We start from the raw sequence: 24,563 nt of genomic DNA on the forward strand, positions 1-24,563 counted from the left end.
GAATGGCTCGAATTCTACTATCCTTGGAGTCTGTGGAGTCTATTTGAGCTCCTACCAGAGTGACCAGCTGCTTTCTGTTTCTACTCTGGAGAGGACAAAAAGAAATACACAGATACTACAATAAGAATTGATGTTTTGCATTATTTATTTGAATATATTTTATTAAGACCTTACCATGTACCAGGCATCATGCTAGATGCTGCAGATAGGATATTGAATTAGTCCTTTTTTCTTGACAAGTGAAGGGTCTTGTATGGAAGTCAAAACAGTGGCCAGGCAATTGCCATGCAGGGATAGAAGTGCTCTGCTGGAGGAGTACGTGGCTAGCCTGAGCAATGCCGAGCCTGTGCAGCAACCTGCATTGGGGGGTAGTCGCAGACATGCCAGGGAACTCCAAGATCTGTCTCTGCAGTTTGAGGTGGGTGGAGTGAGGGCCATGGAGCAGAGGACCCCTGGAAGACATCTTCTATTCATGAATTTGGTTTTTTAAAACCTCTTTTGGGTGAGTTTTGGGAGAGTGCATTCTGTTGGCAAGAGTGAGAGGTTCCTGATCTTTTCCAACCTTTTATGGTATTTTCCAGATTCCCTATGCCCTGTCTTCTCCTTTTGCATTAATCTCCATTTTAAAAGGGGAAAGGATTGTCATAAACAGGAAGGGTTCAGGGATTACAGCAGGAATAGGCTGCAGTATAAGAATGACCAATGGTGTAAAGAAAAGAGCACTGATTTGAGACTAGAAATCTGGGTTCAGAATCTGTTTCTCCCTCTTGTAAGCCATGGACATTTGGTATTAGCCTTTCCTTCTTTATCTTTAAAAGTGGGATAGGTTATCCGTGCCCTGGGGAATTGTGGTGAGCAATACATGTAAAAGTGACTCAGCACGTTCAGTGGAAGGGGGCACATTTGGGAGCCCAGGAGTCTTTTCTGAGCCTTGGGTACATTTTTTCACAGCCTTCCCCATTTAAGAGAACAGACAATCAAGAGGCACCCCACATCATCCCTTTTAGGAGGGTGTGTCCTTTTGATTTGTGAATCTGTATGAATGGCACAAATACTGCAGCTGGTACACCTTGCATCTATTCCAAAGACCTTCTCCCTTTTCTTCGTTTATTATGAAGGGTGGAGAGTGAAATACTTACATTTCCAGCTTCCTTTGCCACTAGGAGAGACCATGTGACATGATTCTTTTGATATGTAGGCACAAGTCAATGGGAAGGCCTTCTCTTCTCAAGTAAAGATAAAAACACCCAAAGAGAAAGCTGTTTGCTTTTCACCCTTCTTCCTTCCTGGAATGGGACCAAGATGCCAGGAGGTGTTGCGGCCATCTTGTGACCAAGAGACAAAAGCCATGTGCAAAGATGGTGGATCAAGAATATAGTCACCATTGAAGTAGCTCCAGATTGCCAGCTCCAGACTTCTTGTTTCTTGAGACATATAAGCACCTTACTTGTATAAGTGGGGTTTTCCATTATTCTCGGCCAAACACAATCCTAACCAATGCAGGATTGTGAGGTCTGGGAAGTCCCAGCTGAATTTGGGGCTCAGAGGGTGGTGGAGACATTGCATGGTGCAAGTCGTCCTTCATAGCGGGAAGAACAATGGCTTTCCTTGACTCCGGCTGGCTGAGCTCCTGGTCACTCCAGGCCTTGGCACTCCCCACGGAAGACTGGAACCTTGTGTGTTTTCCTTTTTAACAGGCATTGCTAGTTCTCAGAACTTTTCTCTTCCTGGAGGAGAATCCTTAGGGAATAACAAGGATTTAAAATGCCATCCTCATCAAAAAGTATTCACGAAGTCCTGTTTATGGCTCTGCTGGGGTCTGTACAGTTTGATGGGTATGATTTCTGTTCTCCCAAAGCTCCTGGTGGGAAGGGAGAAGTCTAGAGCTGCCATTGGGAACTCCAGATCTGATGGAGAACATTAAACATAAAGAAGTAGAAGATGGGAATGTTTACTTTTGGAGAATGTTTAACTTTTAAGGATATGTAAATTAATTTGACTATGCCAAAGCCTTTGACTGTGTGGATCACAATAAACTATGGAAAATTCTGAAAGAGATGGGAATACCAGACCACCTGACCTGCCTCTTGAGAAACCTGTATGCAGGTCAGGAAGCAACATTTAGAACTGGACATGGAACGACAGACTGGTTCCAAATAGGAAAAGGAGTGGTGTTGGAGAAGACTCTTGAGAGTCCCTTGAACTGCAAGGAGATCCAACCAGTCCATTCTAAAGGAGATCAGTCCTGGGTGTTCTTTGGAAGGACTGATGCTAAAGCCGAAACTCCAATACTTGGGCCACCTCATTTGAAGAGTTGACTCATTGGAAAAAACTGTGATGCTGGGAGGGATTGGGGGCAGGAGGAGAAGGGGATGACAGAGGATGAGATGGCTGGATGGCATCACCGACTCGATGGACATGAGTTTGAGTGAACTCCGGGAGTTGGTGATGGACAGGGAGGCCTGGCGTGCTGCAATTCATGGGGTCGCAAAGAGTCGGACACGACTGAGTGACTGAACTGAACTGAACTGAAATCAATTTGATATGAATTAAGTCCATAAACGTAGCCATGGGAGTTACTCCAATGATGTGGCTTCCATCTTAGGAAGAAGTGGCTTTTACCTGGGCTATCTCCTCATCTCTAGTTAGACTTGGGCTTTGGAGCTATGAGCAAGAGCTGCTGGAAATGAGGATGACCCAGTCAGCAGGCTAGGGCCATCTGGGCATTTTCTGTCACTCCTCACCCTGTCACCCCTCCCTACCTCCTACCTCCCTTCACTTGATGAGGGGATGGGGTGGATGGAGAGAAAATATGGTGACTTCAGAGCTAACTCAAGTTGGAAGTGTGAAATCCCATGTGTTTGGTGTACTTCATTTACATGGAAGTGACTTAGAAAATTTAAATTAGAAAGAAGTCAGCATAAAGATCTAGAATTTTCTTTCCCGTGTTGATAAGTAGCAGCCACTCCACCCTACTCTTTTAATTAAGTTTGGGTATCCTAATTTTTTGGAACCCTCTCTCCTCCTCTTTGTCTCTCTCCTTCACTTTTATTCAGGTTGCATTCTCACAAACTCATCAGCCTTTCCCTCTTCCCAAGTCTTCCTTCTCCAACATGTGGCCTTTGTTCATCTCTCCTGTGATGATCTCTTACAACAGGTACAAACTAGGGTCCTTCCCTCCTAATTTTGCGTCACCACCTTTTTTTTTTTTTCAAGACATGCCTGTTTTCCTCTCTGGTAGGGAACAAAGTACCCTTCCCTTAATTCCTGAGACTCTTCCCGAGTCTCTGGTGCTTTCAAGCTGCTGTGGCCCTCTATGACTGTCCTGCTGCTCCTGGCTGGCCCCAGCGGGTTCCCATTGGGTTTTGGCAGCTGGCAGGGTAGGCCAGAAGCATTCTCCACTCTTAGCTTTGCTTGTTTCCTATACCCCCGGACATGTTCTAGTGGTGGCTCGAGTTCCATGAATGTTTTATGTGCTGCTCTCAGGAACCTTGGTTGCAGTACTCAGGGGAAGCTTCCTATCCTCCCTCCTCCTCACTGCAGAGCTCTGAGACTGGAGAGATCATTTTGTCTCCCAGAAACTTGGTGCAATCTGTCATCAAGTCTCCAATGAGCAGAAGCTCAGTGCAGCAGGTTGGGAGTACCAACCATCTCCCTGACACAGGAGGGAGGGAGAGCTTCCCAGGGACAGTGACAACTGTCTTGTTATCCCTGAGCTGTCTGGAGCTTAATATTAACCCATTCTCCTGGGCTCTTCATTAGAGCTTTCTGGCCAGGACAGGTTCTTTTTTATTGTGCCCATTTCAGGACTAGAAACTGAGACCAAGGGAAGCAAGCTTGTTCAAGGTCATGCAGAGTTGAAAGCAGAGCCATGTGAAAGGGGCTCTTTTGATTTTTGGCCTGGTGCAGTGATGAACGTTCTCTGTCATCCTGTACTCTGAGCCTGCTGTAGGGTGCTGCAGGAGAGGGAGGTTGGCAGCACCCAGGCAACAGCTTCTATAGCTTTGGAAATGGATAATGTTCCCAAAGCAGGGTGAAAGGAGAAAATAATAATAGAGCAGTAGCTAACAATGAACTCCTCTGTGCTAGAAACTGTGATAGGCAGTTGGAGAATGGAAAGCACCTCTCAGTTTTGGCGTGAATCTCCTCATCCCATAGATAAGAATTCTGAAGCCCAGTGAGATTGTCATTCACCCTCCAAACATAGCTGCTGCTGCTAAGTTGCTTCAGTCATGTCTGACTCTGTGCGACCCCATAGACGGCAGCCCACCAGGCTCCCCCATCCCTGGGATTCTCCAGGCAAGAACACTGGAGTGGGTTGCCATTTCCTCCTCCAATGCATGAAAGTGAAAAGTGAAAGTGAAGTCACTCAGTCATGTCCGACTCTTCGCGATCCCATGGACTGCAGCCTACCAGGCTCCTCCGTCCATGGGATTCTCCAGGCAAGAGTACTGGAGTGGGGTGCCATTGCCTTCTCCCCAAACATAGCTCAGTCAGTTCAGTTCAGTCCCTCAGTCATGTCTGACTCTTTGCGACCCCATGAATCGCAGCACACCGGGCCTCCCTGTCCATCACCAACTCCCGGAGTTCACTGAAACGTCCATTGAGTTGGTGATGCCATCCAGCCATCTCATCCTCTGTCATCCCCTTCTCCTCCTGCCCCCAATCCCTCCCAGCATCAGGGTCTTTTCCAATGAGTCAACTCTTCACATGAGGTGGCCAAAGTACTGGAGTTTCAGCTTTAGTATCACTCCTTCCAAAGAACACCCAGGACTGATCTCCTTTAGAATGGACGGGTTGGATCTCCTTGCAGTCCAAGGGACTCTCAAGAGTCTTCTCCAACACCACAGTTCAAAAGCATCAATTCTTCGGCGCTCAGCTTTCTTCACAGTCCAACTCTCACATCCATACATGACCACTGGAAAAACCATAGCCTTGAGTAGATGGACCTTTGTTGGCAAAGTAATGTCTCTGCTTTTCAAACATAGCTAATAAGTGGCAATTAGTATTCCTTCCTAGAGTCCAGCTTCATCTGGTGTAATCTCTTCAAAAACTGGAATTCCCTCAGTCCCTCTGCCCTAAGTGTTTTTCCCTCCCTGGCCTTACTGGGGTTGGTTGGTCAACCTTGTTTAGGTTTCTTCTTAGGATTCTTTAATCCTTTAACAAAAATTATTGCTTTGGTGTTATGCTTTTATGAGTCTTTCAGTTCAGTTCTGGCAAACACATATTGTTTCTTATACTCCTTGAATCTAAATCTAAATATAGATACCAAAGTCTATGTTTAAATTTTTTTTCAGCCAAATTTGATGATAAGCCAGGTTTGGGAATAATTCCTCTAGGCCACAAATAAAAACACCGATTTTTTTATTTTTCACATGGGGATTATTGTCCACAGGGGGAGTGTTTACTTAAAAAAAAAAAAGTGAATGCAGGCTGAATGCCCCTAACCACTTTGTAAGCTTCTAACCTCCTTTCCCTAAATACTGTATATATACACATGCTCATCTAATTAAGGTACTTTGATTACAAAAGGTAAACTATGTGCAGCTGATCAAAGGAAGTATTCCAGTTATTTATCTTTGGCTTTGGAATGCATCATGTGATTTTATCTTCTGCTTTGGATTATCCGTGCTGCTGCATTAATGTGCTAACTGCAGATTTGGGGGTTAAAAATTTTTTTTAATAATCCCTAGTTCAGAAGTGACCCCAAGGGGCTTGTAATACCTCCCTCGTCCCTTAGTTCTAAAACTAAATCTCTGTGATCTTTCTTTCCATAGCATTTCTTCACATTGCCCTACAGTTTAACTGCTTCTCCTCCTAAACTGGCATCGTTCTTTTTCATTCTTACCAGTTTACTGGGAGAGCTTGTATGGAATTGTTAGACGCTTGAGCCATTCTGAGGGACTCATACTTCTTCCTCACTGCTTTGTATCTTGGTAATGTTTGCCTTTACTTTTGTTAGTTTTTTGTTTGCAAAGTCTTCCATAAGGCTTTTTCCTCCTAATTCTTGTTCCTGAAATCTCAACAGAACAACAGTGTTGCCTGCCTAACTGGTCCAAATAGAAAGAGTTGTTAGTGATGGAGGAATGAAAGTCCTGATTGTAGCCTTTGTAGCATTTGCCAATTTCCAACGTGTAAATACTTCTGTCTGTGGCAGTTTTCAAGCTACCAACCTATTTAACAACCAGCTGGCAAAAATTCTGATGATTACCACTGGCTCTTGGGCACCAGAACAATAGGCTGTAGCACACCACCAGGTGTATTTAGCTGTTTAAGGAAGCACTCTCATCAGTTATAGGTTTTACATAAATGAAAATTGTTCTTCCTAGTTACCAATTGTGTGACCTTGGCCAAATCGTTTTATAACTTCTATGAATCTCAGTTTCCACATCTGCAAAATGAGATAATGACATTTATATCAGGAAAGAATATAAGAGAATTTAATTAGGTGATTACTATAATCATGTATATATAATATTATATATTATAATTATTACGTACGGATATGGCATATGTTAGGTGTGAAGCAAGTGATGATTCCCCTCTCTGACAGGATGGGGACAAAGTTGAGAATAGAGGAAGATTTGAACTTTGCATCCAAATGGAAATACCTGCTGGTGGTTGGCCATGCAGCTGGAGCTAGGCTGGGTGAGAGACAAGGTCAAGAATTTAGATTTGGGAATAAAAACAATCACAGTGCTTTGTGTTAATATCTATCTATCTTTGAAATTTACCTGATACTTTCACATGTGTTTGTCAGAGGCATGGGAATGGATCAACTTTTTCAGAGAGGAGAATAGAGAGCCCAGCTAACTACTGAGTCCTAAGTAGTTCTAAGTCCCCCTAAATTATTCCTTTTTTTATATTTATCTCCCACAAAACTACCACAAGTTTTGGTACCCGCATCACTGCCATATCCTTATTGCTTTTAAATGAGACCTGTCTACTCCTCACACATTAACACTAGACAGAGATTTTGGAATGGAGAAAGTAATTTCTTCAGCCTGCGTAGTTTACCATCACCATGTTTCACCCAAAATTATGTCAACAGTGTTGGTGTTCTCTGCTAATTGGTCATCATATGTTGCCTACTAAAATAATCTACAAGTATCAGGGGTAGTGTAATAGAAGCTTATTTCTTGCTCACATCATAGTTCACTCCAGATGTTCCATTTCTCTTTAGTGACTCTGCCATTCCTTGGAGTCCTCTAGTGGAATTCTGCTTTCAGCCTTCAGAAGAGGAGAGAGAGAGAGTAGAGGACACATGTGTGGGATGATTTTATGGGCTAGCCCTGGAAGTGGCACATAACATTTCTGCCCATATTTCATTGGCTAGAGCTCAGTCACATGACTGCTCTGAAATGCAAGGGAGAGTGGAAAAAATAAGAATTGTGTCCTCCAGAAGAAGAGGGAATGGGTTTGGTGAGCATCTGGCCAGTCTCTGGCCTGTCCTTACAGGGCTTGGTGGAAATAGTTGCCACCATGGATCACTTTCTTTTGTGATGCTTAAGGAAATGGCAACCCACTCCAATATTCTTGCCTGGAAAAATCCCATGGACAGAAGATCCTGGCAGGCTATAGTTCATGGGGTTGCAAAGAGTCGGACACAACTGAGCAGTGAAATACATGGGATCCAGTGGAGCATCACAAAAGAAAGTTTCTTTCAGGCCAGCACCACCATCCACCATCCAAGGTAGGGGAAGATAAGGGTAATCCTGGGAGAGGGTGTCACCGGAGTCTACAAGTGGTGAGAGACCCTCAGGGTCAAGGGAGTCTGTGGTCCTACCCTGTGGGGCAATCTATCCACTCCTGGCAGGCTCCCAGACAGTGACTTGGGAGCACAGGGCTAAGACATTTCCCTCCGGTCTGCTCCAGTTGAGGGGCATGGCAAATGATGAGCAAGGCTCTAATCAGTCAGGTGGAGCTTTAGATCACAATGCTAGCTGCAGGGTACTAATTGCCGTGCTCAGCAGGAAACCGAAGCAGAGGCTCAGCAGTCTGACTATCTTCTGACTCTATAGAAACTCAGGCACTGGAGGCTCAACCCAGTCACATCAAACTGTGTGTCTAAGACTGCTGATGCTTCGAATGTGCCTTGACCCAGAGTGCTCAGGAACTAGATGAGATAGATCCATATAATTTGAGGTTTTGTGCACAGTTATCGGAATGGAATAGACCTGAATTCAAATTGTGACTTCATCCTTTCCTAGCCCTATAACTTTGTGCTTTTTCAGTTTTTTTTTTTAATTTATTGGAGTATAGTTTATTTACAATGCTGTGTTTCAGGTGTACAGCAAAGTGATTCAATTATATATACACAGATATTATTTTCAGATTCCTTTCTCATATAGGTTTTATTCACAGAATATTGAATAGAGTTCCCTATGCCCTAGTCCTATAACTTCGGGTAAATTATTTGATTTCACTCACTTTTAGTTTTCATCCATAAAATGTAGAAATAATATATATCTCAGAGGGTAGGTGTGAGACTTCACATCAGGTATGAAAGGCACTTAGGATTTCCACCTGTAGGTGTGTTAGTCACTCAGTCGTGTCTGACTCTTTTGTGACCCCATGGACTGTAGCCCACCAGGCTCCCCTGTCCATGGGATTTCCTAGGCAAGAATACTGCAGTGGGTTCCCATTTCCTTCTCCAGGGGATCTTCCTGACCCAGGGATTGAACCCAGGTCTCCAGCAGCCTTTAATCCTTGTAGCAAACATTTACTGCCAAGTCCCACAAAAGCAGCAATAACAGAATAGTCACGAGGACTTGCAAAAGCGGGAGCTGAAATTTGGGCTCTTGTGATGCTTGATTTACAAAGCATGTATTTTGTGAGGTAGGCTATCACCATAGAGGTGGAGGTGCCTTGGTTATGCCCGCTGGTTTCACCAGCTGGGCTTTCCATAGAGTGGCTGACTGTGGAGCTGGGCACATGCTTCCCCCTAGTTGGGTGCCTTTAAAATAGAAAGTAGGACTGTTAAGTCAGCCCACATCCTGGCTACTCAGTTTCTTTGGCAGTTTCCACTTCCCAGCTTGAGGGTCCGCCCTAGCTCCTGGCAGCCTGCAACATAATTATCACACATTGTCTTTTCACACATGTATAACTAGAAGAACAAAGATCCCTGAAAAGGTAGGAAGGGGTTTTTCCTGTACTGGCACTCAATTCCCAATGGTTGGAAGTTTAGATGTAGGTTGCTTTGACCTTGAGCTTCAAGTGACTATGAAATCTTGAGGACTGCCCACACTTTGGAAAGAGGTTGGTCTTCACTTTAAGATGAGCAGCATGAATTATGAAGGGAAAGGGTCTTCTTCGAGGAGCTAGATGTTTAAAGGCCTTATACAAAAATTTAAAGTAAAGTCAGGTAACAAAACTAAAGCTAGCAGGAGACAAGCTTGAGAACAGTATAGAGAAGGGTTTTGGTTTTCTTCTTGGAAAAGTTGAATCATCTTAAAGGGAAATGGAGAAGGCAAGGGTCAAGTCTGTCATCCTGCTCCCACTGTATCCAGCCAAAGAAGGTATAGTTCAGATTGGAAAATGCCCAACAGTTTATCCACGTAAGAACTGACGGCCAAGAAAGGTGAGGGCATAATACAAACCCCAAGCTATTGCAACAATCTTAGCCAAAATACTTGCCATTGATGCACCATCGGGACTTTGTAGACATTGTCTCTGTGTGAGATTAGTGTTGTTAGCCTCGTTTTACATATGAATCCACAAGACAGAGAAATTAAGCCTGCAGGGTTTCTAGAGCTAGAGGGATTAGAACCCCCGGCCCTCCTGCTCTGTCCACCTCCCCACACTGCTTTGAGAATGCTCTGTATCTCAGTCTTGAATAAATTGCATCCTGGAACACTGAAGGAACTTGCCTATGTCATCACAGGCAAATCACTAAGAAATCAATGCATAAGAATGGGAAATGCCTAGGATGTAAAAAGATGGGAATTGCCAGATTCAGGCAGTTATAGACTAGCAAGCTTGATTTTATTACCTGGCAAAATTCTAGAATCCTAGCTTTTACACTGATGGGCTGTATGTGAAGTGAAAGTGATAATTGCTCAGTTGTGTTGGACTCCTTGCCAACCCCGTGGACTGAATCCCACCAGGCTCCTCTGTCCATGGAATTCTCCAGGCAAGCGTACTGGAGTAGGTAGCCATTCCCTTCTCTCCAAGGGATCTTCCTGACCCAGGGATCGAATCCAGGTCTCCCACATTGTAGACAGATTCTTTATGGTCTGAGCCACTAGGACTGGCTATATAACCTTGCACAAATGACATATCCCCTCTCTGGGCTTTAGATTCTTTGTAAAGTATATGCTTGTGATACATTGTCTTTAAGGTCCATTCTAGTTCTAAGTATTTTACTCTAATAAGCTCCTTTAATGTATCCTGACAGTTTCAATGTTTCAGCCCTGTCTCCATCAGATGCTCGTTTTCACTTTGCATCAAATGCTCCAGCCTTGTTCAAAGAGTAAAAGGTTAGAAAGATGGAGTTTGGAGTGAAATAGTTATAGGTTCATATCTCACCTTTCTTATGGACTAGAGGATCTTAAGCAAATAATGTAAACCCTCTGTACCTCAATTATCTCTTCTGTAAAATGCTGATCTTTTATATAAGATCCTACATTTCTATCTTGTAGGGTTGTTTTTGAGTTAAATAAAGATATATCTAAAACACTTAGCTTAGTGCCTGGAGTATAATAGTAACCAGTAATGTAATAAATACTTTCCCATGTTTCATTATGAGATTCCCCGTCACATTTTGCCATCTCTCAAATTAGGAGGTAGTTGCAATAGTTTTTTCTTTCTTCAGTTCAGTCGCTCAGTCATGTCCGAATCTTTGCAACCCCATGAATTACAGCACGCCAGGCCTCCGTGTCCATCACCAACTCCCGGAGTTCACTCAGACTCACGTCCATCGAGTCAGTGATGCCACCCAGCCATCTCATCCTCTGGTGTCCCCTTCTCCTCCTGCCCTCAATCCCTCCCAGCATCAGAGTCTTTTCCAATGAGTCAGCTCTTCACATGAGGTGGCCAAAGTACTGGAGTTTCAGCTTCAGCATCATTCCCTCCAAAGAAATCCCAGGGCTGATCTCCTTCAGAATGGACTGGTTGGATCTCCTTGCAGTCCAAGGGACTCTCAAGAGTCTTCTCCAACACCACAGTCCAAAAGCATCAATTCTTCAGCGCTCAGCCTTCTTTACAGTCCAACTCTCACATCCATACATGACCACAGGAAAAACCATAGCCTTGACTAGATGGACCTTTGTTGGCAAAGTAATGTCTCTACTTTTGAATATGCTATCTAGGTTGGTCATAACTTTCCTTCCAAGGAGTAAGCGTCTTTTAATTTCATGGCTGCAATCACTATCTGTAGTGATTTTGGAGCCCAAAAAAATAAAGTCTGACACTGTTTCCACTGTTTCCCCATCTATTTCCCATGAAGTGATGGGACCGGATGCCATGATCTTCGTTTTCTGAATGTTGAGCTTTAAGCCAACTTTTTCATTCTCCACTTTCACTTTCATCAAGAGGCTTTTGAGTTCCTCTTCACTTTCTGCCATAAGGGTGGTGTCATCTGCATATCTGAGGTTATTGATATTTCTCCCGGCAATCTTGATTCCAGCTTGTGTTTCTTCCAGTCCAGCGTTTCTCATGATGTACTCTGCATAGAAGTTAAATAAGCAGGGTGACAATGTACTGCCTTGACGTACTTCTTTTCCTATTTGGAACCAGTCGGTTGTTCCATGTCCAGTTCTAACTGTTGCTTCCTGACCTGCATACAGATTTCTCAAGAGGCAGGTCAGGTGGTCTGGTATGCCCATCTCTTTCAGAATTTTCCACAGTTGATTGTGATCCACACAGTCAAAGGCTTTGGTATAGTCAATAAAGCAGAAATAGATGTTTTTCTGGAACTCTCTTGCTTTTTCCATGATCCAGCGGATGTTGGCAATTTGATCTCTGGTTCCTCTGCCTTTTCTAAAACCAGCTTGAACATCAGGAAGTTCACGGTTCACATATTGCTGAAGCCTGGCTTGGAGAATTTTGAGCATTACTTTACTAGTGTGTGAGATGAGTGCAATTGTGTGGTAGTTTGAGCATTCTTTGGCATTGCCTTTCTTTGGGACTGTAATGAAAACTGACCTTTTCCAGTCCTGTGGCCACTGCTGAGTTTTCCAAATTTGATGGCATATTGAGTGCAGCACTTTGACAGCATCATCTTTCAGGATTTGGAATAGCTCCACTGGAATTCCATCACCTCCACTAGCTTTGTTCGTAGTGATGCTTTCTAAGGCCCACTGGACTTCACATTCCAGGATGTCTGGCTCTAGGTCAGTGATCACACCATCGTGATTATCTGGGTCGTGAAGATCTTTTTTGTACAGTTCTGCTGTGTATTCTTGCCACCTCTTCTTAATATCTTCTGCTTCTGTTAGGTCCATACCATTTCTGTCCTTTATTGAGCCCATCTTTGCATGAAATGTTCCCTTGGTATCTCTAATTTTCTTGAAGAGATCTCTAGTCTTTCCCATTCTGTTGTTTTCCTCTTTTTCTTTGCATTGATCACTAAGGAAGGCTTTCCTATCTCTTCTTGCCATTCTTTGGAACTCTGCATTCAGATGCTTATATTTTTCCTTTTCTCCTTTGCTTTTCACTTCTCTTCTTTTCACAGCTATTTGTGAGGCCTCCCCAGACAGCCATTTTGCTTTTCTGCATTTCTTTTCCATGGGGATGGTCTTGATCCCTGTCTCCTGTACAATGTCACGAACCTCATTCCATAGTTCATCAGGCACTCTGTCTATCAGATCTAGGCCCTTAAATCTATTTTTCACTTCCACTGTATAATCATAAGGGATTTGACTTAGGTCATACCTGAATGGTCTAGTGATTTTCCCTACTTTCTTCAATTTAAGTCTGAATTTGTTAATAAGGAGTTCATGATCTGAGCCACAGTCAGCTCCCAGTCTTGTTTTTGTGGACTGTATAGAGCTTCTCCATCTTTGGCTGCAAAGAACATAATCAGTCTGATTTTGGTGTTGACCATCTGGTGATGCCCATGTGTAGAGTCTTCTCTTATGTTGTTGAAAGAGGGTGTTTGCTATGACCAGTGCATTTTCTTGGCAAAACTCTATTAGTCTTTGCCCTGCTTCATTCTGTATTCCAAGGCCAAATTTGCCTGTTACTCCAGGTGTTTCTTGAGTTCCTACTTTTGCATTCCAGTCCCCTATAATGAAAAGGACATCTTTCTTGGGTGTTAGTTCTAAAAGGTCTTGTAGGTCTTCATAGAACCATTCAACTTCAGCTTCTTCAGTGTTACTGGTTGGGGCATAGACTTGGATTACTGTGATATTGAATGGTTTGCCTTGGAAACGAACAGAGATCATTCTGTCGTTTTTGAGATTGCATCCAAGTACTGCATTTCGGACTCTATTGTTGACCATGATGGCTACTCCATTTCTTCTGAGGGATTCCTGCCCACAGTAGTAGATATAATGGTCATCTGAGTTAAATTCACCCATTCCAGTCTATTTGATTTTGCTGATTCCTAGAATGTCGATATTCACTCTTGCCATCTCTTGTTTGACCACTTCCAATTTGCCTTGATTCATGGACCTGACATTCCAGGTTCCTATGCAGTATTGCTCTTTACAGCATCGAACCTTGCTTCTTTTCTTTCTTAGTGGTATATAAACTAATGATACATTTTATAATTAATTAAACATGGTATTTTCCTAGCATGATTTTCACCCTTACGTTCTCACTTCCTCTCTGGGGTGCCTGCTTCTCTATCTTCTTGCACACCATTATCTCTTCTACAACAAACAGAATTAGGCACAGGACAGCTCGGGGAGGACTGGCCTCAGTGATCATCTTGCCTGGCTTGTTCATTTTACTGGTGTTCAAAATGAAGGTCAGAAAGGGGAAGAGACTTTGAAAAAGCCACAAGCAAACTCAGATCTTCAGATTCTCAGTCCAGTTTCCTTCCATGTCAGAAACATTATAGCATGAAACAATAACATAATTATGACTCAATTACTCTATACATACCTGGATCCAAGTCAAATGGGGAACACTTCCAAATCCAAATCTACATATGGATTTTGATGGGTAGATTTTAATCCTATAACTCCAAAGCTGAAACTTATTAGATTAACTTCCCATTTGCACAAATACACAATCATAAAACTTTAGATTGGAAGGGAAGATTTTTTCTCATGGGAAAACTGTAATGTTCTCACCTTTGTAGTAGCCTGAATTTGCAAGGCATGCTTTCTGTAGGCAGCTTATTTCCTCCCACTTATTGTATCTACAATTTTAGGAGCCAACAGTACATGAATGACTGTGTCTTAAATTGTGAATCGTTTCTGCAGTTTGTCTGCTTCCAGGTTTGTATAGCTGAGTCCATTGACAAATCAGTCACATAGTTCAGACACTTCATTCATTCATTCATTCACTCCATCACCTAGCATTTACTCCTTAGAACCAGTCAAAACACATGCACATAATCTCAGTTAATTTTCACAACGACATTTGTGAGGTGGTGCTACTTACATGTTGCTGATGGTACAACTGAGGCACAGGGATACTAACATTTTTTTGAGGTTGAATACTGATGAATCTTCCTCCTGAAAAATGGAGCTGCTGCTGCTGCTGCTGCTAAGTCGCTTCAGTCGTGTCCGACTCTGTGCGACCCCATAGACAGCAGCCTATCAGGCTCCCCCGTCCCTGGGATTCTCCAGGCAAGAACACTGGAATGGGTTGCCATTTCCTTCTCCAATGCATGAAAGTGAAAAGTGAAAGTGAAGTCGCTCAGTCATGTCCGACTCTTAGTGACCCCATGGACTGCAGCCTACCAGGCTCCTCTGTCCATGGGATTTTCCAGGCAAGAGTACTGGAGTGGGGTGCCATTGCCTTCTCCAGAAAAATGGAGCTAGGGCACTCCAAAGCAAAAGAGAATTCTATTGTTATAAGAAAAAATGTCTTAAAATTGAAATAGCAAAGTAGATTATTAATCACTACAGTGTGAACTAATAAAAATATACTCATTGGCTATAGAAAAGAAACTGAATGTTCATTGAGATCTTATTAAAACTAAAGATTAACTATATTTATTGCCTTAACTGAGCCAGTAGAATTCAGAATAGATCTTTTCTTTGTCTCATGTATAGTTGGATCTTCAGGTGTTGAAAATACACAGGGGTAAATCAAGTATACTTCAATTTTAAAAAAAGAAAAAATATCCAGAGGACCTGGTCTTTTTCTGCTCTCTGTAAGTAGCGGATGTCTCTCATTTTAATGACTGAAACTTTATGTAGTAAGAATTTTCTTTGTGACACAGGGAACTCAGCCCAATGCTCTGTGACAACATAGAGGGATGGGATAGGGTGGGAGATAGGAGGGAGGTTCAAGAGGGAGGGGTCATCTGGCTGATGCATGTCGATGTAGGGCAGAAACCAGCATGATATTGCAAAGCAATTTTTTTCCAATAAAATCTTTTTAAGGATATCTTTACTGGAGGCTGAGCATCCTGAAATTTCTAAAGCTAATTTTTTAATTGGCAAGTGTTCTTAATCAGGCTTTTAATCCAAATTTTGAATAGAGCAGAACAAGTCAAGCCTGTTTGCAAAGGGGCTTTTTTCTTGACAGAATATTCACCCAGTCTTTTAAGAGACTTTTCACCTTGTCACGTGTTGGACTGTGGGCTTACAAAGCTATCGGGCAGGTTGACTTTTCTCTATAGCATGACAGCCTGATTTCTGGTATAACCAGTCAGCTTTTTGTTGGCTTGATGGAGGGTGATTGGACACTACAAAGTAAGCACACATGCAGGGTTTCAAATTGCCTCTTGAAAATGAGAGGTTAGTGAAGACTTTCCCACTAGGGAACCTGAGGATTTCCCTTCTCCTTTCAGCTTCTTTTTGCCTGCTGCACAGCTGCCTCCCAAAATGACCGAGGCTCAGAAGCATCTGTATGAGGCTTGGTGGTTAGTAACTGAGACCTTTGGTACCTATGGGAAAATTTGATCAAGTTTCAAAAATTGATAATCATACTTTTTGAAAAAAGAGGAGACAGAAGCCACTTGTTTCTTCCATAGACTCCTGTGCTTAGACCCAGGAAGCTCCCTTGGATGGCGATCTGTGTCTCTTGGACTTGTGATCCGCACTGGCTGAGCCCTTATTGATTGTATTATGGGCTGTTCCTTCAGTCATCGAGTCATTGGTTATAGGATATGGAGAGCACTCCTCAGTACCTCTCAAGGGAGTACTTGACATAGACCTTGACCCCAGGGAGCTTTTCTTCTTGTAGGATATCTATCCATCTTCTATCCATCTAAATGATTGGCACTGTCAGTAGAACTTTTCTGCAGTGATGAAGATATTCTCTATGTTCTCTAATATGACAGCCATTAGCTACGTCAAATGTGACTGAGAGACTGAATTTTTAATTTTGTTTAATCAATTGATATTTAAATAGCCTCATGTAGCTGGTTGAATAGCAAAGCTCTGAATTATCACCTACCCATCCTTGCATTCTACTATTAAGCATCTATAGTGGGGATACTCTTCAGGCTGTGTGGTATGGAACAGAGAATGCTTGACTGAAATTGGATTTCTACACTCATTGTGTGGCCTTGAGTGCCTTCTTCTCACTGGATCTCAGTTTCCCTTTCTTGTAAATGAAGGACTGGCAGTCTGTAAGGGTTTTCTAGATATGTCATTCCACTGGTTCTGGCCCCCCAGTGGGGTGCTCTAGGACGGGGCACATTTTGTCACAGACCAGGGCTCTGAGAAGGAATGTTGTTGTCTCTGATGAACCCACTGCCAGGACCTGTTTGTAGAGGTGCTGGGCACGTTTAGGAGTTCTTTCTGGATGAGGGTCATGGGAGAGGGAGGTAAGACGAAGTGATGCTTTACTCTGGGAGACTGGTAAAGATGTGAAGGCCCTGGGATGGTGATCCATTTCTTCATGCATCTAGAGGTTATAAGGATGCATTCAGTTGTCGGAAGAGAAAGAGGTTGGAAGAGGTGGCAGGACATGACTAGGTCTGGCATTTCATGAAGAACTGAGCCTGACTCTCAGGTTTCACTCATCCACTTGTCCTAGCACATGTAGGAATTCAAGGATGTGACTTTGGTTATTTTGACAGAGTCCTCACCCTACACTGGGAACCGTGTTCCCTGAACGGGATTGGGAACATAGCCACACAGTTAACCAGTGTCTAGTCCCATGTTTGCCCTGCAAACTGGTGCCTGCCTAGAGTTCAGGGTTCAATCAGCAGAGTTATGTCCTCACACCTGAGACACTAGAGGGGTGAAGAACCTCCTCAAAGTGGCCAAGTTGATATATCGAGTTGAACCTAGATCATCTGACTCCCAAGTCCAGTGCTCTTTCTGCCACCCCATGGGGCCTAAGAGCTCTGTGAGTGGCATAGTCAAGAAGTTCTGGGAAAGGACAAGTCATCAAAAGATCTTCATCATTTAGCATACAAAAATGCCAAGAATAGAGAGCACAAGATGTCAGGCTACAGGTGATGGACTCATTCTCACCATTGTGCTGTCAGAGGGAAGCTGCTACCTGCCTGTCCCCAAGCCTGTGGGTGATCTTTTACATTTTTTTGTGATCCTACCATGAAGCAGGGACAGGAACCTCACTCCCAACTCTAGGGGATTGGCAGTGACACAAGTTGGGAGGATTTCCAATGAGAAGGCTGCCTGCTTTCCTCTTCGGTGATACTTCGCTGACTGGAAAACATGGGACCACTTCTGGGCATTAGAAATCTCTTGATACTCATGCCTGATCTGGGAAGTCTTCCTGGAGGAAAGGGGACTGATAGAACAGGTCAGACCTTTTCTAGGGCCCTGCTTCTTTTTCTGGGGATTAACCCCAAAGAACAAATGACGGAACATGCAGATAAATTAAAAGAGAGATACAGATGAGTAGCATGGATATTAAGAGATCAAGGAGGCAGAGAACTGTAAAATCAAGACAAGGGGGAAAAAAGGTGGTTTGTTACAGATTTGAGTTTTGGATGTTTCTTCATATGGTCTTCACATAAATATAAATATACAGCTTAAAAGTTTTAATATAATACATGTTCACTGAAGAAATGTTGAAAGCTATAGAACAGTATGAAGAAGAAAATGAAATATCATCATAAGCCTCACAAACCCTTTTTCTTGTTTATTGCTGTTTCTCTTTTTGAAATGTGTATTTATATTCTTTGCCTGTTTTTCAGGTGGGAATAGTATTAATCCTTTGTCAGTTTTGTTGCAACTATGTTTTCCAGCTTGTCATTTGCATTCTAAGTTTTGTTTATACTCTGATGTATAGTTTAAAAATTTCCATATACAAAAATCATAGATATTTTCCTTTTTTATTTTTTTCAGTGTTTTCATGTTTAGAGAGCTCTTTGTCATTCAGGGGTCAGTTAAATACTCACCCATGTTTTCTCCTAAGGTGTTTTTGTATACATCATTTTTAAGATTTGGTTTTCTAATCTGTCTAAAATTTATTGTGGTGTATAGAGTGAAGTTATGAGAATTAACTTGATTTTTCTTTTCCAACTAGTCTGTTTTTCCAGTGCCATTTATTGAATAATTTGTCTTTTCTCCTTTGCTTTAGTTTCTTCTCTTATCATATATTAGGTTCTTAAATGTCAGGTCTGTATTAGGTCTATGAATCAGGTGCCATTCATTTGTATGTTAATCCTTGTGTCTGTGCCACCTTTTAATAATTGTAGTTTAAAAAATATATATTTTAATATCTACTAGGGCAAACCCAACCCATTATTCATCTTTTTTCAAAAACATATTTAATTATTTTTATCCATGTGCATGCATGCTCAGTCGCTCAGTTGTGTCTGACTCTTTGCGACCTATGGACTGTAGTCCACCAGGCTCCTCTGTCCATGGGATTCTCCAGGCAAGAATACTGGAGTGGATTGCCATGTCTTCCTTCAGGGGATTTTCCCAACCCAGGGATCAAACTCACGTCTTCTGCATTGGCAGGTGTATTCTTTACCACTGAGCCACCTGGAAGCCCTTATTATCCACTTATTCCTCCAAATAGAAGCCTAGTTGAAAATCCCTTTGGCACATAATAAGTACTTAGAAATTCATTCCTTCTTGCCCTAGCATGTCTGCCTGACTTTATTACAATAAAGTAATTAAGCATATGTTAAAAAAAATTTATTCAACTGATATAATGTTTAGTTTTTAATCTAAAACCATGTTGATTTTATTTGAATTTTATTTTACTTGAATCTTTAATATCTTGCCTTCCTGAGATAAACTTTATTTGGATATATGGCAAATCTTTGAATGGGATTTAATGAAAAATTAAATTTCTTTTTACAGCTTCTTTGAAGTTCATTTTTTCAGTCATGGAACAACTTTATCTATGATGAATGGTAGCCACTTTTTAATTTGCCATGGAATCACATCATAGAGTGAACAGCTGAATAACACAGCCATCCTTAACTTTAAATACGTTTGATTTAAAATGTTGGGTGCAGATGCTGTCATAACCACAACCTAATTATTAAATGTTTTAAGTGCATGAATATTATTATATAAGGATCCTATAAATGAAAGATAAATATACAAAGGAGGGAACTTGCTCTTCTCAATTATTTTAAGGATAAGAAAAATTAGACAGTGAAAAACAGTTAAGAACCATTAAATTAGTCATAATCCCATTTTCCAGAGATAACCACTGTCTGTGTATGTGTATCTGGTTTTTATACTCACGTATGGCAATGGCACCCCACTCCAGTACTCTTGCCTGGAAACTCCCATGGCCGGAGGAGCCTGGTAGGCTGCAGTCCATGGGGTCTCGAAGAGTCGGACACAACTGAGCGAGTTCACTTTCACTTTTCACTTTCATGCATTGGAGAAGGAAATGGCAACCCACTCCAGTGTTCTTGCCTGGAGAATCCCAGGGACGGGGGAGCCTGGTGGGCCGCCGTCTATGGGGTCGCACAGAGTCAGATACGACTGAAGCGACTTAGCAGCAGCAGCAGCACCAGTGTATATACAATTAGGATAAGGTTGTACAATATGGAGAAGGAAATGGTAACCCACTCCAGTATTCTTGCCTGGAGAATCCCATGGACAGAGAAGCCTGGTAGGCTACAGTCCACGGGGTCAAAAAGAGTTGGACACGACTGAGTGACTTCACTTTCGCTTACACCAGTGTATATACAATTAGGATAAGGTTGCACATGCTGTTTTATAATCTGGCTTTCCCACTTAACCTTATACCATGACAATTCCTGTGGCATTAATTATTATTGTACAGTCATGTTTAATGGTTACATAGAGTGGTTAGACCATGGATTGTTTTACCAGTCCCCTGTGGTTCAACATTTAGGTTTTGTGTGATTTTTCAATAGTATGAAGCCATAATGAATGTCATTACTCCCTACTTTAATATGATTCTAGTACTTAGCATATAAGCTGTTTTCTGAGTATATGTGTGCATTTGTCCATGGACAAGGCAGCCTCACAGCTCCCTGGCCATGGTTAAGGGTTCCTTTTCTTTAAGAAGCTAGAAGAGAGCAAAGAAGGTCTGGTTTCCCAGCCTCCTAGAGGTATTCTGCTTAGATTACTGGCAAAAAAAAAAATTGTAAGTATTGGAAAATAAATGAGAAAAGACTTTCAGAGCACCCAGAACAGAGAATTTTAGCAGCTTGGGGCCATTTATCCTATGTAGCAGGTGGACTGAAGATTCAACTCACCCTGATTTGTATTTGCCACTCCCCTGGCCTCCAAACCTAGCTCTTTGACCTCTTTAGCCCTTTCTGCCTCTGTGAATTCTCCACTCAGTGGCTTGAAAACTCAAGGGCAACAAGGGAAAAGATCCACAGAACAGGGACTCCCCTCAGGCCTCTTGTTTCTCCCCACAAGCTGTTGTGTCTCCTCACAGGGCTGTGAAGATTCTGCTACAGGTAGATGTCAGGCCCATCTCATCTCAGATGGTGGCCTTGCTTTTGGGATGTGTTTTCAGTAGGGGTACTTCTCAGAAATGCCATCTGAATTAGTACACCTTCGTCTGGAATCCAGAGCAGTGGGGAAGAGGAGCTAGGGAAGAAGAGGCAAGGCTGGCTAGGTACAGGGACAAGCACATAGAGATTAGTGTGGAAGGGGTGCCCAGGACCATAGCTCTCTGGACGTAGAAGGACAGGGTGAGCACTCAGTCAGCAGCTGCTCTCCCATTGGGGATACTTTTCTTTTGCATCTGAGGAACCAGGCTTTGGGGAGCAGGAATGGTTGGAGTGCTTGCCAAATAGCCGATATTAGGTAGGGGAAAGAAATGATAAAAATTCAGAGCAACTACACAGTTAAGTATGAGCAACTTGGCTTACAGGTATGTAGTGGGAAGGTGGGAAGGCAGTTTTTAGTTGCTGTCTTCTGAATTTACTCTATTCACTTATTCATTAACTCATTTATTGACACAGTCAACACTTACTACATACTAGGGCCCATGCTGGGACTGCCAAGATGAACAGGAAGGAGAGGAGTATCATGGGGACCTACCATCAGCTATGTGTCTGGTACCTTCAAATAGATTTTCTCTTTTAATCATCACCACAGCCTGTAAGGTAGATATTTTAAATCTCTGATGAAGAAACAGACCCAGAGATGTTAAGTAAGCTGTCCAAGGGCACACAGCTAATAAGTGCTGGAGCTGAGAGTCAGACTTAGTTCTGTCTGAATCCAGAGCCTGTGCTTTACTCAGGGATGTGAGCTCCCTCTCAGGATGTGCTACCCTGAGAGAGCTCACCATCTGGTACAAGATGATTTGATGAGCAAATAGTGGCCAGGCTTGTTCTGGTGTGCTGCCTTACTAGGAACATCTGAGAGCCTCCTTCTCATCCTGCCACAATGCAGCCTCCGGGGGATCATGTTAAATAAGTTTGCAGACTCTCTCTGTCAGCTCTAATTCTGACCATAACCCCTCACGGTCTAGGAGTGGTCTTGGGTCAAGTTGTCATCACTTTGCTAGAAACCAGGGAAATCTTCAGTTAAGAAGGCATCCAGCAAAGGCACTACCTAGACATTTACACAACTCATTTTGTGTTTAACCTCACTCATTCTGGCTTTCAGTAACTCTGTAATAAGAGAAAACCATCTCTGAAGCTTATCTTTGGAACACAGGATCTGGCACTCAGCCTTCACATCCTACCATCTGCCTCAGATTCCTCTTATCCAAGCTAAGGAATCTAAATCATTTGTCTTCTCTAGTTACTTTCTCTTCTAGCCCAACAACTGTATTGAAGTGAAAGTGAAAGTGAAGTTGCTCAGTCATGTCTGACTCTTTGCAACCCCATGGACTGTGTAGCCTACCAGGCTCCTCTGTCCATGGGATTTTCCAGGCAAGAGTACTGGTGTGGGCTGCCATTTTCTTCTCCAGGGGATCTTCCCAACCCAGGGATTGAACCCAGGTCTCCTGCATTGCAGACAGATGCTTTACCATCTGGGCCACCAGGAAAGCCCAACAACTGTATTGGGTCTCAGCTAAACCCTGTTAGTGGGCCATGAGTGAGACAGATGCTGGGTGATAGGGTTTACTGATTAGAACTCAAGACAGATTGTAGGCTCTCATTTGACTTTGCTTTAGACCAGTGGTTCTCTACCATTTAGGGAGCCATTGACCCCTTGGACATCTCATGAAAACTGGAATTACACAATTCTCAGAAAAGTGAACATGTATGGACATATATTCAATAAATTGCATGTATTTTCATGAGTTTCAAGGCCTTTCCCACCACATACATTTTGATGCAAGGTTAAAAAGCCAGTTTCAGTCTACCAGATGCTCCTGGAATGTGCAGCTTAGTATGTCCTCTGGTGAGCAGAGTTGAAGGTTACCTAGGCAACCCTTTGCAGATACCCTCCCCTGCCCCAAGATCCTTGTTTTCCATATTCTGGAGAAGAATTCTAGCTTCATGAGATATTTGGATTACTTTGGTTTCCAATTTGACACATTACATGGTTAGTAGTAATTAGTAGTTTAGTTGCTAAGTTGTGTTTGACTCTTGAGACTCCATGGACAGAGTAGCATGCCAGGCTCCTCTGTCCATGGGATTCACCAGGCAAGAATACTGGAGTGGGCTGCCATTCCTTCTCTGGTGACATGGTTATGCTTCTTTCTAAAGAGATATCAGGCATCATGAGTCAGACCCTTCCTGATCCTGGTCATTTCCTAACTTATGTTAGCTCCTCATAATGCTAAGTCTGTAAGGGAACTTTGTTGTTTATCTCTGGCAAACATTAACTGATCACTCTGATACTGTGGAGAGGGTCTGGGTTGTAGGAGGGAACTCACCATGTCTTAGCTACTCTTCTCTATTCCCTGAAACCCACTAGAGAGACCTCAGTACTCGCTACTGTCCAGTCTAGTCCTGGACCTTGCTGAGGTACCCATAACCTATTGCCTCTTCTCTAGTTACTGCCCCTTCACTTTTCAGACACTTTCTTATACTTTGAGTTGCATTAGCCCTTTGGCATTTTCTGAATGTTTGTCCCTTGTGTGTACCTCTACCATTATGCTCCTTACTTGATATTAAGATTACATGTTGACATGTCTGAGTCTCCCTCTAAACTGAAAGTCCCTTAAGGTCAGAAACTCTACATTTTTTTCATTTTACCCATAGTGACTGGGACTTTACCTGGCACATATAGATGCTCAGTTAATATTTACTGAGCTGAATTGTACAGTGTTTAGATAATAGCTTAAGGTAATACTTAAGGAGAGATTTTAAAATTCCTTAAAACTCTAAGAGTCTTTCCATGACCAACCCATCTATGTCAGTTTATTCAGAAACCAACACATAATATTGGGGGACATGAGTTCATGCTGTCTCATTTCCATGGGAGGTGTGTGTGTGTGTGTGTGTGTGTGTGTGTGTGTGTGTGTGTGTGTGTCTGTGTCGTGTGATGTACACAGACCTTTCTTCATTGCTGCAATTATTTGAAAACAATCCCAAAATGACTCTTTCAATTCGCTACAGTAATGTCTCCATGTCTATGCCCTTCAATACTTTTTCGTATTTGTTTATCTTTCTGATACCTATTAACGTCTCTATCATCTCTGACTCTTTCTCATTTGGTTCATATATCCTAAGGCAGGCTGGACAGCAGCTACTCTGAGTAGCAACTGAACATCTAACTCAGGACCAAGGACAGCAGCACGCATGTCCTTAAAGTGGGAGAAGGGGCTTTAGTGTGCTAAAGTTTATTCAACAATATGACCTTCGGGTATGGCCTTTCTCACCTATCAGGCTGCACTTGCAATTTTGCAAACCTGTTTTTTACTTAGGCCCTAGGTTTTCCATGTCTGTGGTGGACCTGCGTCCAGTCTGTGCCCAGTATGTCCCTCTGGCGTTGCTTCCACCGATGGGCCATTTCATGTTTGGATGCCTGCTTGAATGCCTTCTATAATGACAGAGGCCTAAGCTGACTTTTCTTCAAGTCAACAGTTTCATTTTTAACTAAAGTCATAATATCCTGATTAAAGTAAAATTAATTAAAATGTTATTGATATGCACACGGGGAAGA

The 24,563-nt window shown here is 42.6% G+C and overlaps 1 protein-coding gene across 30 annotated transcripts in view; it reads left to right on the top strand.

The window, feature by feature from the left end:
- KALRN (kalirin RhoGEF kinase) overlaps window positions 1–24,563 on the top strand; it is a 689,644-nt gene that overhangs the window by 169,947 nt on the left and 495,134 nt on the right. For 5 of the 30 annotated variants that reach the window (XM_070800640.1, XM_070800711.1, XM_070800467.1 and 2 more), the window contains exon 1: window positions 16,538–17,841. The exons of 11 other annotated variants lie outside the window; for them this stretch is intronic. In XM_070800640.1, the coding sequence (XP_070656741.1) occupies window positions 17,754–17,841 (88 nt within the window). In that variant the 5' untranslated portion in view covers window positions 16,538–17,753. Of the gene's footprint in view, window positions 1–15,437; window positions 17,842–24,563 lie in introns of those variants that run through there. 14 more of the 30 variants (XM_070801094.1, XM_070800986.1, XM_070801132.1 and 11 more) reach the window with 8 other exon arrangements.

The sequence above is a fragment of the Bos indicus genome, chromosome 1 (assembly GCF_029378745.1).
Source record: "Bos indicus isolate NIAB-ARS_2022 breed Sahiwal x Tharparkar chromosome 1, NIAB-ARS_B.indTharparkar_mat_pri_1.0, whole genome shotgun sequence".
Taxonomy (NCBI): Eukaryota; Metazoa; Chordata; class Mammalia; order Artiodactyla; family Bovidae; genus Bos; species Bos indicus.